This window comes from Recurvomyces mirabilis (genome assembly GCF_035927965.1).
Source record: "Recurvomyces mirabilis strain CCFEE 5264 chromosome Unknown scaffold_12, whole genome shotgun sequence".
In the NCBI taxonomy this organism is placed as follows: domain Eukaryota; kingdom Fungi; phylum Ascomycota; class Dothideomycetes; order Mycosphaerellales; family Teratosphaeriaceae; genus Recurvomyces; species Recurvomyces mirabilis.
Genome location: NW_027041946.1, coordinates 1 through 15,085, shown reverse-complemented (window position 1 = coordinate 15,085; position 15,085 = coordinate 1). Strand labels below are relative to the sequence as shown.

Genomic DNA, 15,085 nt, shown 5'->3' with positions numbered 1-15,085 from the left:
GCATATACAAATCCAGGCGAGCTCCAAAATTGTTCCTTGCTCGGGATTGGGCAACTGGGGCAAGGCAGCTTGAGCATTCATCGGTGCTTACGGAGTCTGATGTTGAGCAATGCACGGGTGTGGCACTGGTGATCGAGCCTGTAACTTGAGAGCATCATTAGAGAGCTGCACAGATCCGGGGATAGATTTCGTTAACACATGAGCTTGTTTTATGGTGAGCATGCGGTACAAGGTCACCAATGGTTAATCCGGATTATAGCGGCTGTTGTTCGTTTCCAAGGCGAAATCATGACCTGATCCTGGCATTGGTCTGGGATGCCTGGACTGGCGATAGAAGTTCGTACTGTCCGATGACCCGCTTGATGTATCCGAGCTCCAACATCTCATTGCCCAATGCATGAGTCAAGCTCTTCTCAATCTCCTCATATGGTCAGCCCAGGAGCACGTGTCTACTCACACCACACCACACATCGATGCTATAAGCCGACTTCGCATCTTGGCGACGGTCCAATCCTTGTTCGGACTCGTTCAACATACGGAGTTCGCGATCGTGAACGATGACTCACACGTGTCGAGCTCAACCACGTCAAGCAATGGCCCATTTGCTAATGAGACCATTGGGAGGAGATTCTATCTGTCGATAAGTCGTACGTCCGTGAAATGTACGACGGCAAGTTTACTATTGATGCCTTGATCTGGCTCGTAAGCACACGCGCGGTCTCGTTGCTGTGATGCAAGTTGCGGCGTTCGGAGTAAGATTATGTTACACACACGGCTCATCCTTCGTACGAACACCAATGATTGTTCATCTGACCAGTATGCTTGCGAGTGGCATGATGTCTGGTAGATGATTGTTGCCTGCTCGGTTCCTGATGCAAGTCCGAGATATGAGTCTTCGCGAATATAAATACACAGTCCCCTCCTTCTCCTCTAGCATAGCTACAGAATTCTAGCCATCCGATTTACATCGACCTTGCTGTACATAGCTAGAGTATTTCCAATTTTACAACAACAAACATCGGAGTCTCTACAGCTCAGCAATGCCTACTTCAGCCGGCCAATGCCAGTCCGAAAATGCTTCGATCATGACAACGTCCAGTACATCTTCGGCCAAACATTTACTGAAGAACAAAGCTCCTTCCAGCAAGTCGTCCAACGACAATCGATCTCCAAGTGAGAAGCAGAATACTAGGAGGGATGGTCGAATAAATAGCGAAGCGCTTGCGATGTACGCTGCGTTAAGGTAGTCTCACCGACTGTTCGAGACGATCGTGCATTGGCTGATCTCTGTTGAGGTTGTGACAGTGGCCAATGCACGATCGCATGTTGAGGATGGAAGGCACCGATTGGGCGTGCGTTTGCTAGTATAGAAGAGCCTCGCAGAAAGCCGGCGTTGGTAGATTCTAGATTCGAGGGAAGCTGTACACGAGCATGGTGTCATTCTGTTATGGCAGAAGCCGAGTGTGCAATGAAAAATCCCTTATTGATCGCCTCCAATCCCAAATTCCTTTCCAGGCTCTCTGATCACTTCCTGCCTATCCATACTTTGCGATGCCTTACCACCACGATACAAAATCTCGTAGACCTCCTCGGCGATGGCAAGACTGCTGGTCAAGCCTGGTGATTCTATGCCTAGCAAGTTGACGAAGCCATCATAACCCTCCTCCATCTTGATGTAGAAGTCCTGGAATCCCTTGCCGCTGGCTACAGCTCCCAGCTTTCCAAGCTTCGGTCGTATACCCGCGTAGTCTAGTGATACTGCGTCGGTGTCGATGCCTGGTAGATATGACTTGATGTCTTCGAGAGCGGCCGCGAAGCGTTTGCTGTTCGGGCTGGGTGCGAGATCATTTGGTGAATCAACCCACTCTACATCGGGTCCGAATCGTACTCGACCGGCCATATCTAGCGTAAGATGTGTTCCTAGACCACCATGGCCGGGTATTGGTGCTGGGTAGATCAAAGTCTTTGGGTTTGGGAAAGACTTGGAGTATGAGAAGTAAGTACCCTTCGCATAGAATGGTGTTCGATGTCTCTCCTCCGGTAGTATCATGTTGTTGATAGCACAAGCATACAGACCAGCACTGTTAATGATAGTCTCAGCTGTGATTGAGGTATCTTCCCCTTCTAGTTCTGGTACCGCAGCGCTCGGAGAAGACGGTTGTGGCTCGCTAGCTTGTGGTGGAGCCGTCCATATCTTCCAGTCGCCATTGCCGGCTGTAGGAGCCTGGATGCGTGTGACGGGACTGGCCAGTGCTGTGATGCCGCCCAAATCCTCGAACTCGCCATGCATGAACTGCATAAAGCCGTGTGAATCGACAATGCCTGTTGACGGAGACTCGAGTGCACCGGCTTCTGCTCGAACGTCTGGCTCTCTCTGCTTGGCCTCTTCGGCTGAGATGAATCGTGTTGGCACGCCGATGCTGCCTGCGAATTTGTGAACGTCTTCCAAGGAGTCCAGCTGATCCTGATCCTGCGCTACGACCCACTTGCCACAGTTCATATGAGAGATATGATTGCGAGAGCAGTAGTCATACATCATTTGCTTTCCTTTCAAGCAGAGTTTCGTTTTGAGCGAATCATGCCCATAGTATAGGCCAGCGTGGATCACCTGAACTAGCGTAAGTATGAGTCCCACGGCATGAGGCATGCTTTCATACTTCACTGTTTCGACTGCTTGTCTCACTTCCCACCATGCCATGCTTCTCGATCAGCACGACAGACGCACCAGCGATTTGCTGTAGTCGCTTCGCAATGGCAAGACCGACAGCGCCGGCTCCAACAACCGCATGAGTGAAGTCGGCATGGAGTCGTCCTGTGCTTGAGAAGAGTCGTGTCGATGGTGGAGTTGGTCCAAACGAGTGGCAAACTGGCCGGAGACCGCGAAGGGTATTCATGCTCGTCTATGTATCGGGGACATCTTTCGATATCATCTGCAGGTACATGTGATTTTTATGACCACCACAGAATACCCGAGTCACTGCGAAATCGCCATATTGGCAGAACAAAAGCTGGTTGATCGGAAGGACTTCGCGCGAAGCGGATGTTAATTGAGCGTTAGCACAGCCAATGATGAGTTTATCCGCGCTTGAGGCAGAAAAGCAGGCGGATATGCCTTGCGCTTGCGGAGACGATCGTGGTTATAACAGACGTGGGCGTCGTCCACATTTGATGCATTTGTTGTTAGTTCTCACATCTAACATGGCGACCACAACGACTACTCGGTCATCAAAGACTTCGATATCTTTGACATCACCTGTTGAGGACCACACACCCAAAGCCAGCATCTTCAGCCATGCAGCATATCCAACTATCGAGAACTTCAAGACGATCGATGGACTTCTCAAAAGTCATGCACAGCAGAAAGACCAGAAACCTCTTATATGCTATCCCAAAAGCGACGTCGATGACTTTGAAGAACATACGGCCATCGATCTTGATCGTTATACCGACGCTACAGTGGCATTCTACATGGATAGTGGACTTTCACCAGCAGTAAGAAACACTGTCAATCACATTCCCAGACCATCTGCTGACATTCATGCAGGACCCAACACAAGAGAAAGCACCAGTAATCTCACTCCTAGCCACCTCAAGCTTCGAGGTCATCCTCACCAAATTCGCTCTCAATCGTCTAGGCTATGCTGTACTCTTTCTCAGTACCCGCCTCACAGCTCCTGCTTATGCTCGACTGATGGAGATGTGTGAGAGTCGGACGATTGTTACTTCGGAGAAGTTCACGCCTATGATTGCTGATATCGAGAACGATCGTCCTGGCTGCACTGGCGTAACACTTTTGCAACGTAACGACTGGCATGGACGACAGTCTGCCACACCACTCATCAACGATGAGAAGTGGCATGAATGTCAAAGCAAGAAGATTGCATGGATTCTTCACTCATCCGGCTCAACAGGCTTCCCGAAACCCATCTATCTCAGCAACCTACAATGTCTAGCCAATTTCCGCAAATCCTTCGGTATGCGTGCTTTCACTGCATCGCCGCTCTTCCACTCTGGCGGACTCATGGAGCTGGGCCGGGCTTTCTATACCCGCTCTCCAATGTTTCTTGCCAATCATAGTTTACCTGTCACGAGCACGAACATGCTCAGGGCCATTTCAGCAGCGAAGCCACGGCTTGTTGTCGCGGTGCCGTATGTTCTCAAGTTGTTGGCTGAGAAGAAGGAGGGTATCGATGCCTTGGCAGCTACGGACCTGGTTCTGTTCAACGGAAGTGGATGTCCAGACGACCTAGGCGACCGATTGGTCGATGCTGGCGTCAACCTGGTTGCTAATTATGGTGCTACGGAGACTGGCCAGTTGATGACCTCGTTCAGAGGGCTACCGCCTACGGATCGGGAGTGGTCGTATCTGCGGCTATGGCCCCCAGTGAAGGACTTTTCGCTTATGGATGAGATCGCTCCCGGTGTCTTTGAGGCCGTAGGGCTGGATGGTCTACCATCTAAAGGCGCCGTCAATTCGGATGATCCACCCAACAGCTTCCGAACAGCCGATCTCTTTACTCGACACTCGGATCCGAGTAAGAACAACTTTTACAAATACCTCTCCCGTGCGGATGATCGAATTACACTTGTGATGGGCGAGAAGGTACGACTATGTTCCTTATACCGTTTGAGACATCTGCTGACTACCTGATCAATTATGCAGGTCCTCCCTCTGCCAATGGAAGGTCGGATTCGCCAAGAAGATATCGTTCGCGAGGCCGTTGTGTTCGGCTTCCAGCAGACTATTCCCGGCGTCCTCATCTTCCGACCAGCCGACAAGGCCACAGACCTATCGGGCCAGGACTACCTGGACGCAGTGTGGCCGGCGGTAGAAGCTGCCTCAGCTAGAGCTGAATCTTTTGCCAGGATCATTAAGGAGATGGTCGTCATTATGCCAGCTTCTGCAGACTACGCGAAGACAGATAAAGGGACTTTCATCCGCGCACAGGTGTATCAGCAGTTCGATGCTGAGATCCAAGCTGCATATGCGAGACTGGAGTCATCGAGTCAAGGTGTTGAAAAGTTGGCCTTGGAAGTGCCTGAGCTGGAGCAGTGGCTGATGTCTCGTTTCTGTGACGACCTACGGATTCCTATCAAGGACGTTGAGAGCGATATCTTCGCCGCGGGAGTGGACAGTCTCCAGACCACACGAATATGGCGGGCTATACGGCAGAAACTGGAGCTGGGGTCTGGTGGTGCGAGCATGAGTACAAATGTTGTCTTCGAATGTGGTACAGTCTCTAGACTAGCCAGGTACCTATTTGCTCTTCGAACGGGCGGACCACTTGATGACGATGATGGTGAGGTCAAAGAGATGAGAAGGTTGATTGAGATGTACTCGGCCTTCCATCAACGTCAATCTTCGACCAAGTCATTGCTAGATGCATCGCGACATACCGTGCTCCTGACAGGTGCGACTGGCAACCTCGGTGCTTTCATTCTCGCTGACTTGCTTCGAAGGGGTGAAGTGAAGGAAATCATCGTCCTCGCTCGAGCTTCCTCGCACGAGACTGCCAAGCAACGAATCAAACAGTCCCTTACTGATCGCAAAATCGGACTCACGCCCGAGCAGGAAGAGAGAATACGACCTCTAGCCTGCGACCTCAGCCAACCAGATCTTGCTCTCCCAGTCCCGCATCTCGAACACATTCTGGAGAGTGTCACCTGCACAATCCACAGCGCCTGGGCCGTAAACTTCAACCTCGGCGTTCGATCGTTCGAAGACCAACACATCCGCGGCACCTTCAACTTGATCAACCTTTGCATCCGTTCCCACCTATCACAGCCCGCATCTTTTTTTTTCTGTTCGAGTGTTTCGACGGCTTCTAGCACGCCAAAGCCTGCGACCATTCCCGAGAGGATCATTGAAGACCTAAGTCATGCACAAAAGACGGGATATGGACGCAGTAAGATGGTCGCTGAACACATCACAGCTAAAGCTATGCAAAACACCGGTATGAGAGCCAGGGTACTGAGGATCGGCCAATTGAGCGGCGATACGAAGGCCGGGATTTGGAATGATACTGAAGCCATCCCTCTCATGCTCAGGAGTGCTATCACGACCGGTGTTTTGCCGGCTGTAGATGAGAAGCCGAGTTGGCTTTCAGTCGATGTCTGTGCGGAAGCTGTTACGGAGATCTCGCTGGCTGGTGGCGGTATGGCTGTGGAGGATGAGGCGAAGCTGGTGTACCATATTTTGAACCCGAGGACGTTCAGCTGGAGAGACGATCTACTACCCGCCCTCCGACGCTTGCAAGAGAAAGGAGAGTATACCCACTTCGACATAGCTTCGCCTTCGGAATGGCTAGAGAAGCTAGCAAGTAGTGAGCAAGATCCGGAGAAGAATCCTAGTATCAAACTCTTGGATTTCTGGCGAGGAAAGTATGGCAACGCATTAGCACCAGTCGAGGATGAAGATGCGCCTGGCTTGACTTTCGAGACAAGTAAGACGGTCGAGAAGTGCAAGGTTCTTGTCGAAGTACGAGATCCAGTATCCGAAGGGTTGATGGAGAAGTATGTGCTTGCTTGGATGAGACGATGGAAGGTCTGATTCATGGGCTTCCGCACCTGTGAAGGGAGGCGACCTGGATGCGATGTGTGTTCGTGCATGGTTATATCTATCTCCCACTTTAGCTAGGAGTCAATGACTTGCAGCATCTCATTGACTCGTCTGATCTTCTCTCTGACCTTGCCCCTCTCCCTACCTCTCTCCTTCTCCACAGCATCTATCTTCTCCCATCCGTGCCATGACACATGACGGATCCCTCGCGCCTCCACTTCACGTCGAAGGCTTTCCCAGCCGCCTTTGCCTCCGCTCTCTTTGTCGTTATTGGCAAATGGGCTTCCACTCTCCCAATCGTGAGCAATAACGTCCGCAGTGATAAATGCATCGTCCAGTGTACTCGCTATCACGCCCGTGGGGCCGCGTTTTACCCAGCCTGCGCAGTACATTCCGGCTACATGGTGGGCTTCTGGGCTAATACCGGAATCAGTTCTTCGAACTTTCTCATCAATGGCTCCGGTATGTCTGCCCTCGCTTTCGGCGTAAGCTTCTCCAGGGAATCCAGTAGATTGCTCGCCTGTCGCGGGCGCTATTACACGGCCCCATCGGTCGTTTGGAATGACTCCACGGACACTGTCGAACGGCACACCGATGTCTTGCATTCCGTCTAATGGTTCGGAAAGGTAGCCGACGGAACGGAACGCCAGATCGGCGCGTACTGATGTCTTTCTTCCCGTGGGCTTCACTTTAGCAGCTCGGAGGTTATTGAGATCGGTTTGTGCGTCTCCAGATAGTAGTTCTGACAATGGTCGTTCGTACTCCATTTGTTCGAAACCTACGGCCTGCAGAGTTGTGCCGTCCGAGGAGAGGAAAGCGGCTGGTGAGCGGAGATAGCCGAGTTGCCATGCTTTTGATGAGTCTTGTACTGGATTCTTCGACCCTTTCTGCAGCAGCTCGGCGATTCGTTTTAGTTGCCGTGGTAGCTTCTTCAACGGCGCCTGCAGTAGATCGTCCCATGCTTCTGGTGGCGGCGCGAAACCTACATCAGATAGATGCATGAGCTCTCGCAATTCCTTGATGGTATATGGTGCCTGTAATGGTCCTCGCCTTCCGATGACCTTAACATCGCGGATCTTGCTTTCGCTCAATGCGGATATGGTCTCCTCGTTGATGTCTGTCTTTCGCAGTTCATCGAGCGGACTGAGCAGTGTTCTCGTCACGTCGAGAGCAACGTTTCCTTGTCCGATGACCACCGCTGTCTCGCCCGCCTGTAAGTCGGGATGCAAATGCGCATACTCTGGCAGTCCGTTATACCATCCCACGAACGCACGGGCGGAGATGATGTTCGTGAGACCCTCTCCCGGTATACCCAGCTGCTTGTCCTTTCCTGCTCCATAGGCGAAGAGGATCGCATCGAAGTGTGGCGCGAGCGTGGTCAATGGTAGGCTGCCAGGTCCAGTGCCTATGGGTGTATTGCCGCAGAAGTTAAAGTTGGTGGGTGACTCTCTAGCCACAGTCTCGAGCGTTTCGGTGCATTTCTACTGTGAGATCTCACGTATTAGTCACACGTACGAGCTTGGAAGGCACGAAGGTAAACGTACCTTCACTTCGGGATGGTCAGGCGCCACACCATAGCGCGCCAAGCCGTATGGCACTGGCAACTGCTCAAACATGGTGATCCGCGCGTCGGGTAGCTTCTTGAGCAGTCTATAAGCCGAGTAGAAGCCTGCTGGACCGGAGCCGATGATGGCGAGTTGGAGGGGCCGTCGAGGGTGTGTTGTGCTGTGGGCGTGGCGGAGAGCCTGCTTGACAATACTCTGAGCGCAACATCTCTGGCAAATATATGGGAGGCGTGGCGGCATTTTGTATGAGACATGAAAGTGCCTCCTCAAGACACCAGAGTCATGGGCCTGGTGAGGAAGTTCATGCTCATGAGTAGTTCGTGGTATTATACTGCACTCAGCGGCGTAGATGTGGTCATGGCATCGAAGTAAAGACTAGAACAGGTTCACATGTCTTGAACACCGCGAAGCCGACATCGTGAAGATTACGATACAATGTGGCCATCTGCAGAAACGTTGATACCACTTGACTGTGCTGTGACTACCACTCTACATACGTATACAATGCTCGCCGCCGAGAACGCCCATAAACACCATCATTGCGCCACCATCAGTTCCGCGCCATCGCTATGTACCATACCGCTTCAACCTGGATCTTTACACCTAGCTGCCAACCTCCTGGGTCACCAAATATGCAACGCAAAGCACTATCCCAAACATGGCGCTCTCACAATCCGCTGCGTTGGCGGCCCTTAATACCCTCTGCTTCCCCAACTCCCTCGCCAATTTCCGTTCCCACCACGACCCTCCTCAGCGATCTTGCCACTCACATCCCGATTCCTCAGGCCACGCATACTCTGCTTGCTACCATTTTCGTGAGGATGAAGAAAGAGGACATTCTCGTCAGCAATGTCTGCTCCCGTTCTGCTCACCACTCTCCCGTTGCCACCCATCCTGTCCATCTTATCTGGGGAAGGCGTCCGAGACTTACTTGCATAAGTCGGTGGCGGTGTGTTAGATGCTTGTGACAAGATCGAGCGTGTAGCAGCTGCTAGGTCACCGTAATATTTTCCTTTGGGTGTCCCAGATGCTTTTGCTGTGGTGGCAGATTCTTGGGAGTAGATTGAGCTGGTTTGGGTGGCGTTTGTTGGATTGCGCTCCACGCCTGCCCCGGAGCTGTAGTAGTCTTCTGACGGGTCTGGGAACTGTGTGTCTTGTGGCGGGGTGGGTGGATGCATGCCTAGTGGCTTCGGCATAAGCTCTCGAGCATGTTCTCTCCTTGTGCCCGTGGTCTCGACAGGCATGAAAGAGTCGTGACGGTCGCGCACAGCCATGTACCCATTCTTTGCCGGTACTGGTGGGCGATTCTCGTACTCATCATCCTCAGCATCCAAGACATACCAATTGTCATTTAGCAGCTTTGTACTTTGCTCTTGGCCTTGAGCAGCCTTGTCGCCGGCTGCGTTTGGCATTGCTGGACTGCGAAGAGGTGGCGTGATAGCTCTTCCGTAGCCAGCAGATGCGACGTTGTTGCTTGAGAGGTTCGAATGGCGAAGGTCTCCTAGATCCATTTCGTTGACTGTGATGCGACTGTCACGCTTCGATGGACGGTCCATTCGAACCTCTCCTAGATCCATTTCGTTGACTGTGATGCGACTGTCACGCTTCGATGGACTTTGTGATCCGCCTCTGGTGCGTACATCGAGCTTGCCATCTGGTCTGATCTCGTATCTGGAACGGCGTTGAGGACTCCCGGCTTCGCGATAGATCTGTTGCTGTCCTTCGAATTGGTGGCGAGACCAGCGAGCCGAGTCGGGATTGTGTGGCGAGAAGGCGAGATTAGCTTGGCTGCCGTTACGTGAGTGACCGAAAGGTACATTCCTATCATCATCCTTGGCGGGTGTGGAGAGTCTGCTCTGTTCGGCAATCGAGAGCGTGGACCCAGACATGTGCGCGAGACGTTTCCGCTCTGCCAGAGTCATATCGTCGCCAGTGGTCGTTACGGTCATCTCGCTGTTCTTGTGCTTATGCTTCGATCCCACCACCGACTTCCTCGCAGTCAAATTATCTTCCAATGGGTTCATATCAGGCGGCAGATTCGCGATCTTGCGGAAGGTGATGATCAGATAGAGGTCGATCCCAGCACTCAAGAGATGCAAAGCAGCAGCACCAATTGCTCCAGTCCACACGATCAGCAGTATGACCTCGGGCGTTGTCCTGCCACCTACAAGGAGCGAAGTGTAACGCCAGTTGCCAGGTACAAGATCGCCGCTTGCCTGATATTGCGGAGGTGGGTACTGCGCGTTTGCATTGACCACTAGTGCGATGTAGACGTAGAGCGGGATGAGGCAGGTGTCCATGATCATGGCGAAGGTGTGATAGGAGTAGGAGGAGGCCGGGGTGCGGGCTTTGGCTGGCCGGATAAGGTGGTAGATTGCGTAGAGGGTTATGAGAGAGTCCCATGCTTGCTGAGATATGACATTAGTATTCCGATCCCCTTCTCGCATCTTTGACGCAATGACTTACTGGTATTCGCAACAAGTAGGTCTCAGCTCCACTCGTCCCCTTCAGCACGACGGTTAATACCAACAGTCCTAAAGCCACCACCTCTTGGTGCAGACGTAAAGCAAACTGTACCCATCTCGTCACCACGACCGCCTTCTTGGTCCCCTTCGGCAACGGCTTATAATCTTGCTGTCTACCCTGCCAGACCTCGTAATTGTCCGGATGTCGGTTGTAATTAATCAATGGGCCTTCTTGCTTTGGTTTGGTTTCTGACGCCTGGCTCAAGCGGGCGTAAGAAGCTTCAGTCACAGCTTTGGGGTTGAAGTGGCTGTATGGGTAGGAGATGCGATTCTTATGGCTTTCGTTGTTGGCGTAGAGGTATGGCATTTGACTGTCGGCGCCCATGTTGACTGATATGTTGACCCGGAGCGCTGGGCCGGAAGAGGGTGGATGAGCCACAGCGAGAGGTATGCAAAAGTGATAATGAAGAATGTATGTGACCTCAGAAGAGACCGTGTGGTGGTGTTTGTGCAGGCATGTAGATGCTGGAACCCATCATACGAACGAATCATGGTCCTTTGTCTATTTGTGGCGTCGAGTCTTGACAACGCTTCCATAGCAACCGATAACCTTATCTGTGTCGGAACTTTGGCGGGTGAGATTGCCGAGCATGACGTTCTAAGCCGCGTGGAGATGAGTAGATGCTTTGGATAGCAGCACGAGTAGAGTAACACTAATATGGCTGCGAGAATAATGGAGGAGAAGATGTAACACTTTTACTAGGCTATAGAAAAAAACAAGTGTGCTCTGCAAAGCAAGCGTCGACGAGTCGAACGAGCATCTCTCATCTCTCCTCGTTCAGTGGAACTTTCCAGCAATGCACTGAGTGACCAACGGCACATCCGTGAACGAGCCATCGGAATTCTGGGTTGGCACTTCGCTCAACACGTAGCTGGGGTCGAAGTTGCCAGCGGCCCAGCCGATCCAGCCGAGGTAGACGTCGCTGTAGAGGTTCAGTTCGTCAAGTTCTTGGCAGACGTCTGTGAGGCATGAGCTGTCGGTGGGTCCGCCGCCAGTCTCTGAGAGGATGGCTTGACGCTTGTTCATGCGGAGCCAGTTGCCTGTGGTGTGTTAGCGTAACAAAGGAGCTGAGAGAGGACATTAACGTACCAAGAGTCTGGAAAGCAGCAACGTTGTTGGTCGTGCAGCTGGAGTGGGTACCGGAGTTGTCGGAGTCGAGGTACTTGTGCACGTCGAAGATGAGGTTGGTAGTGGAGCCGTCAAGGTTGGTAACCTTGGACAAAGCAGCAGCTGATCCGTTCTCGATGAAGTTGGCTGCAGACGTATAGTCGGTGCCGGGCAGCCAGATCATGTTCGAAGTGGCACCAGCTTGACGAATGGCTGTAACAGCAGCTTGGACGGAAGTAGCCCACGTGTTGATGTCGAGGTCGTGCTAGCAGGACGTCAGAATGAGTTCATGTCATAACGCGAAGGGTTGACAGCAACTCACAGGCTCGTTCATGACACCGAAGGCAATCTTTGGGTTGTTGGCGTACTTGGCCGCAATCTGGCTCCAGAGGGAAGCAAACTGGGCGTTGGTGGGACCCCCCTGGCCAATGATCCCACCGTTCCATCGAGCGTAGTTGTGTACATCGATCTCGCAGAGAGCTGCACCGGAGCTAAGGCAGTTCTGCACAAGTGTATCGTACGTGGCGAAGTTGGCCGCGTTGAGAGTGCCACCGAGGACACCGTTGACAAGGTATTGCCAACCGACGGGCAGACGGAAGACGTTCAAACCATCATCTTTTACAAAGTGGTTCATTTGAGCCTGCCCCTTTGCGCCAGGTGGGTAGGCACCGTTCGTGCCCAGCTGGCACGTTCCGGTGGTGTCGCAGCCAAAGTCGAAGCCACTACCACGATATTAGATATTGTGCAATGCTGTTAACGAGATGAGAAAGGCTTACGCGATGTTGATACCGGCATACTTCACCTTGCCACTGCCACTAGTCACAGGAGCGCTGGAGGTGGGAGCAGCTGAAGACGTGGTCGTCTTCGTGGAGGAGACAGGCTTAGCCGTAGTCGTTGCGGTAGTAGGCTTTGCGGTCGTCTTGACTGTAGTCGACGCAGTACCCGGGACGCACTGAGAGTAGTACGAGTTCTGTGCGTAGCAGTAGTAGCCAGATGTACACGTGGTCGCTCCGCTCCATCCTTGACCTCCGCACTGGCCATAAGCGGACTGCTGAGCGGCGACAGTGCTGGCCGCAGCCAAGACAGCGATTGTTGTCTTCATCTTGAATATGGAAAGGTCCTGCCTGTGCTTAAAAGTGAAGTAGAGACTAATGTGTGACGCGGGCAAGACGAGAGACGGGGAAGTTGTGGTCAATATGTATGCTTTCCTCCTACCAGATTATGATCACAGTTTGTACGAGACACGGCACGAACATACATGATCGTATTGAGCCTGAAGCAGGTCGCGAGCGATTCCATCGCGCTCGAGATGGGCCCTTGGCGGGTGGTGATTGCAGGTACAGTACCGTACAGCTATAGCGTTTTGAAGTAGATTGATTCTGAGCGCTAAGATCTGTCGTAGAGCCTCGGTCTCCATATATCAGGGTGGGCCTCCAGATCACGCAGACGGGCTGTAAATTGCCAGGGCCAGGGGTTGAAGATATAGTATGCGTAAACGTGCATTTGGCAGACATGATGGTCGTGCAAGCGTGACTGGTTGTGGTCACAAGGGCTTTGACGGTGGCGACAGGGCCGAAATCCCTTGAGCCGCGGTGCGGGGTGAGCCGCCACATTTTGCCTCAGGCATTAAGTCGAAATTCAATGTTTACCTCCTACCTTTGCGTTTGAGCTTAACGGTTGCACCTCGCCGTGTCGCGTGTCCTAACTAAAATAAGGCCTAGGAGGCAACTAAACATTAGTAGGATCCTCCCTAAATCTAGTAAGGCGTAAAGCTATATAGTCTAGATTTTAGTAGGATCCTATTTAGTAGGATCTATACTTCTAGAACTACCTATAGGCGCCGTTCTATATACTAAAATAGAATATATCTTACTTATAGTACTTAATTATCTATCCGGTATTATTTCTAGTACGTCTAAATAGTATTTTGTAGTACTAGGGTTAGAGTATAGGTATATGCTAGTAGTATTATTATTATATACCTACGGTATAAGAGGTTAGAGCTCGTTAGACGAGTAAGTTCTAAGCGATAGGTCGGGTAAGTAACTACTCTAAGGTTTAACCTTTTAGTAGGTTAGTAACTTAGGTTAAATATAAACTACCTATATAGGAAACGTCTATTCTATATAGGCCCCTCTATAGGGCGGTTTAGGGTGGTTTAGGTTAAAAAACTAGCTTTTAAATTTAGGGCGGTTTTCCTTAGGGCCTTAGAACCTAAATTCTTAGTATAGGGCGGTATAAGCTAACCTAAGTATTCGGGTTAAGCAGCGCTTCGAAACGCTAGTCTCCGTACTATCGAAAGCGTTATATCCTACTTATATTACTAGTAAAGATATTAAGCTTCGTAATACGCGGCGACTACCTACTAACTACCTACCGACTATACGAAATCGCGATACCTCCTATAATACCGTCGGACTCTAGTACGCTATTATTATTACCGCCTCTAACTAGATAGTTTAGTAAAGAGTACTAAGTAAAGACTCCGATCCGCCGTATTAGAGGATATTTAAAAGAGAGAGTATTATCTTTGCCTATAAAAGGGGATTCTCGGTCTTCTAGTTAGAGAGGCTATACGGACGTAAAGGAGACCCCGACGCGACGTATATAGTACTACGACGACGTATCCGATAAAGACTAGAGCTCTTCTATAAGCGCCTTAGCCTCTTATCCTATATCGCCTTTAACCTAAGGACCTAGGTACGATAATAATATACTAATTTAACCGCTAATATTTTAAATACTAGGAATTAAGGGATACGAGATAGATAAGAGTTTACTCGATCTAAGACTACGGCGCGACTAGGTACTAGAAGTAGATAAGAAGTATAATTATACGAACTATAATAAGGAGGACAATAACTATAGTTATATAAATTAGGATAAGAAGGATAATAACGATAAATTCGAACTAACGTAAGAAGATTCGTAGTCGGCGTAGAATACTAGCTATACTACGTCTACGTAGTTAGATAGTATCGACGTATAACTATTTAAAGCTCGAGAGATAGGGTATATCTAGCGAAAGAGATATAGTAAGGACTTCGAATAATAGTACTATATAAAGTAGTAGATACCGATAGGTTAGGTAAACTATCTATAGTTTTATAAGTCGCCTATTAGATAGGGGGGTCCTAAAACTACTCTATTATAGGAGCTATTCGAGGAGGGAGCGAAGATAATATCTACGGCTCCGTATATTATATATAAGAGGTATAACCTAGCTCTTAGCTATCCTAGCATTAGTTATAGTACTAGTACCCTAAGGAATTACCTCGATAGCGTACTATATAAACGGATATCTCGTAAGAGGGGACTCGACTCGGTC

General features: G+C 50.7%; 5 protein-coding genes across 5 annotated transcripts; 1 reads left to right on the top strand and 4 right to left on the bottom strand.

The window, feature by feature from the left end:
- Nucleotides 1–1,480: 1,480 nt before the first annotated feature.
- On the bottom strand, nucleotides 1,481–2,894 carry LTS14_005009 (uncharacterized protein; the record flags this gene model as incomplete). The annotated part of the gene is made up of 2 exons (XM_064837708.1): nucleotides 1,481–2,608; nucleotides 2,658–2,894. The coding sequence occupies 2 exons, from the start codon at nucleotides 2,892–2,894 to the stop codon at nucleotides 1,481–1,483; spliced, it is 1,365 nt and encodes a 454-aa protein (XP_064694412.1).
- Nucleotides 2,895–3,198: 304 nt separating this feature from the next.
- Nucleotides 3,199–6,550, top strand: LTS14_005008 (uncharacterized protein; the record flags this gene model as incomplete). Its single annotated transcript, XM_064837707.1, has 3 exons — nucleotides 3,199–3,492; nucleotides 3,545–4,603; nucleotides 4,664–6,550. The coding sequence occupies 3 exons, from the start codon at nucleotides 3,199–3,201 to the stop codon at nucleotides 6,548–6,550; spliced, it is 3,240 nt and encodes a 1,079-aa protein (XP_064694411.1).
- An 83-nt stretch (nucleotides 6,551–6,633) lies between these two features.
- ARH1 (NADPH-adrenodoxin reductase) lies at nucleotides 6,634–8,364 on the bottom strand (the record flags this gene model as incomplete). Its single annotated transcript, XM_064837706.1, has 2 exons — nucleotides 6,634–8,040; nucleotides 8,104–8,364. 2 exons carry the CDS (start codon nucleotides 8,362–8,364, stop codon nucleotides 6,634–6,636), a joined length of 1,668 nt encoding a protein of 555 aa, XP_064694410.1.
- Nucleotides 8,365–8,816: 452 nt separating this feature from the next.
- LTS14_005006 (uncharacterized protein) lies at nucleotides 8,817–10,974 on the bottom strand (the record flags this gene model as incomplete). Its single annotated transcript, XM_064837705.1, has 2 exons — nucleotides 8,817–10,532; nucleotides 10,591–10,974. 2 exons carry the CDS (start codon nucleotides 10,972–10,974, stop codon nucleotides 8,817–8,819), a joined length of 2,100 nt encoding a protein of 699 aa, XP_064694409.1.
- Nucleotides 10,975–11,427: 453 nt separating this feature from the next.
- EGL2_2 (Endoglucanase EG-II) lies at nucleotides 11,428–12,859 on the bottom strand (the record flags this gene model as incomplete). The annotated part of the gene is made up of 4 exons (XM_064837704.1): nucleotides 11,428–11,690; nucleotides 11,740–12,022; nucleotides 12,080–12,479; nucleotides 12,534–12,859. 4 exons carry the CDS (start codon nucleotides 12,857–12,859, stop codon nucleotides 11,428–11,430), a joined length of 1,272 nt encoding a protein of 423 aa, XP_064694408.1.
- Nucleotides 12,860–15,085: the final 2,226 nt, after the last annotated feature.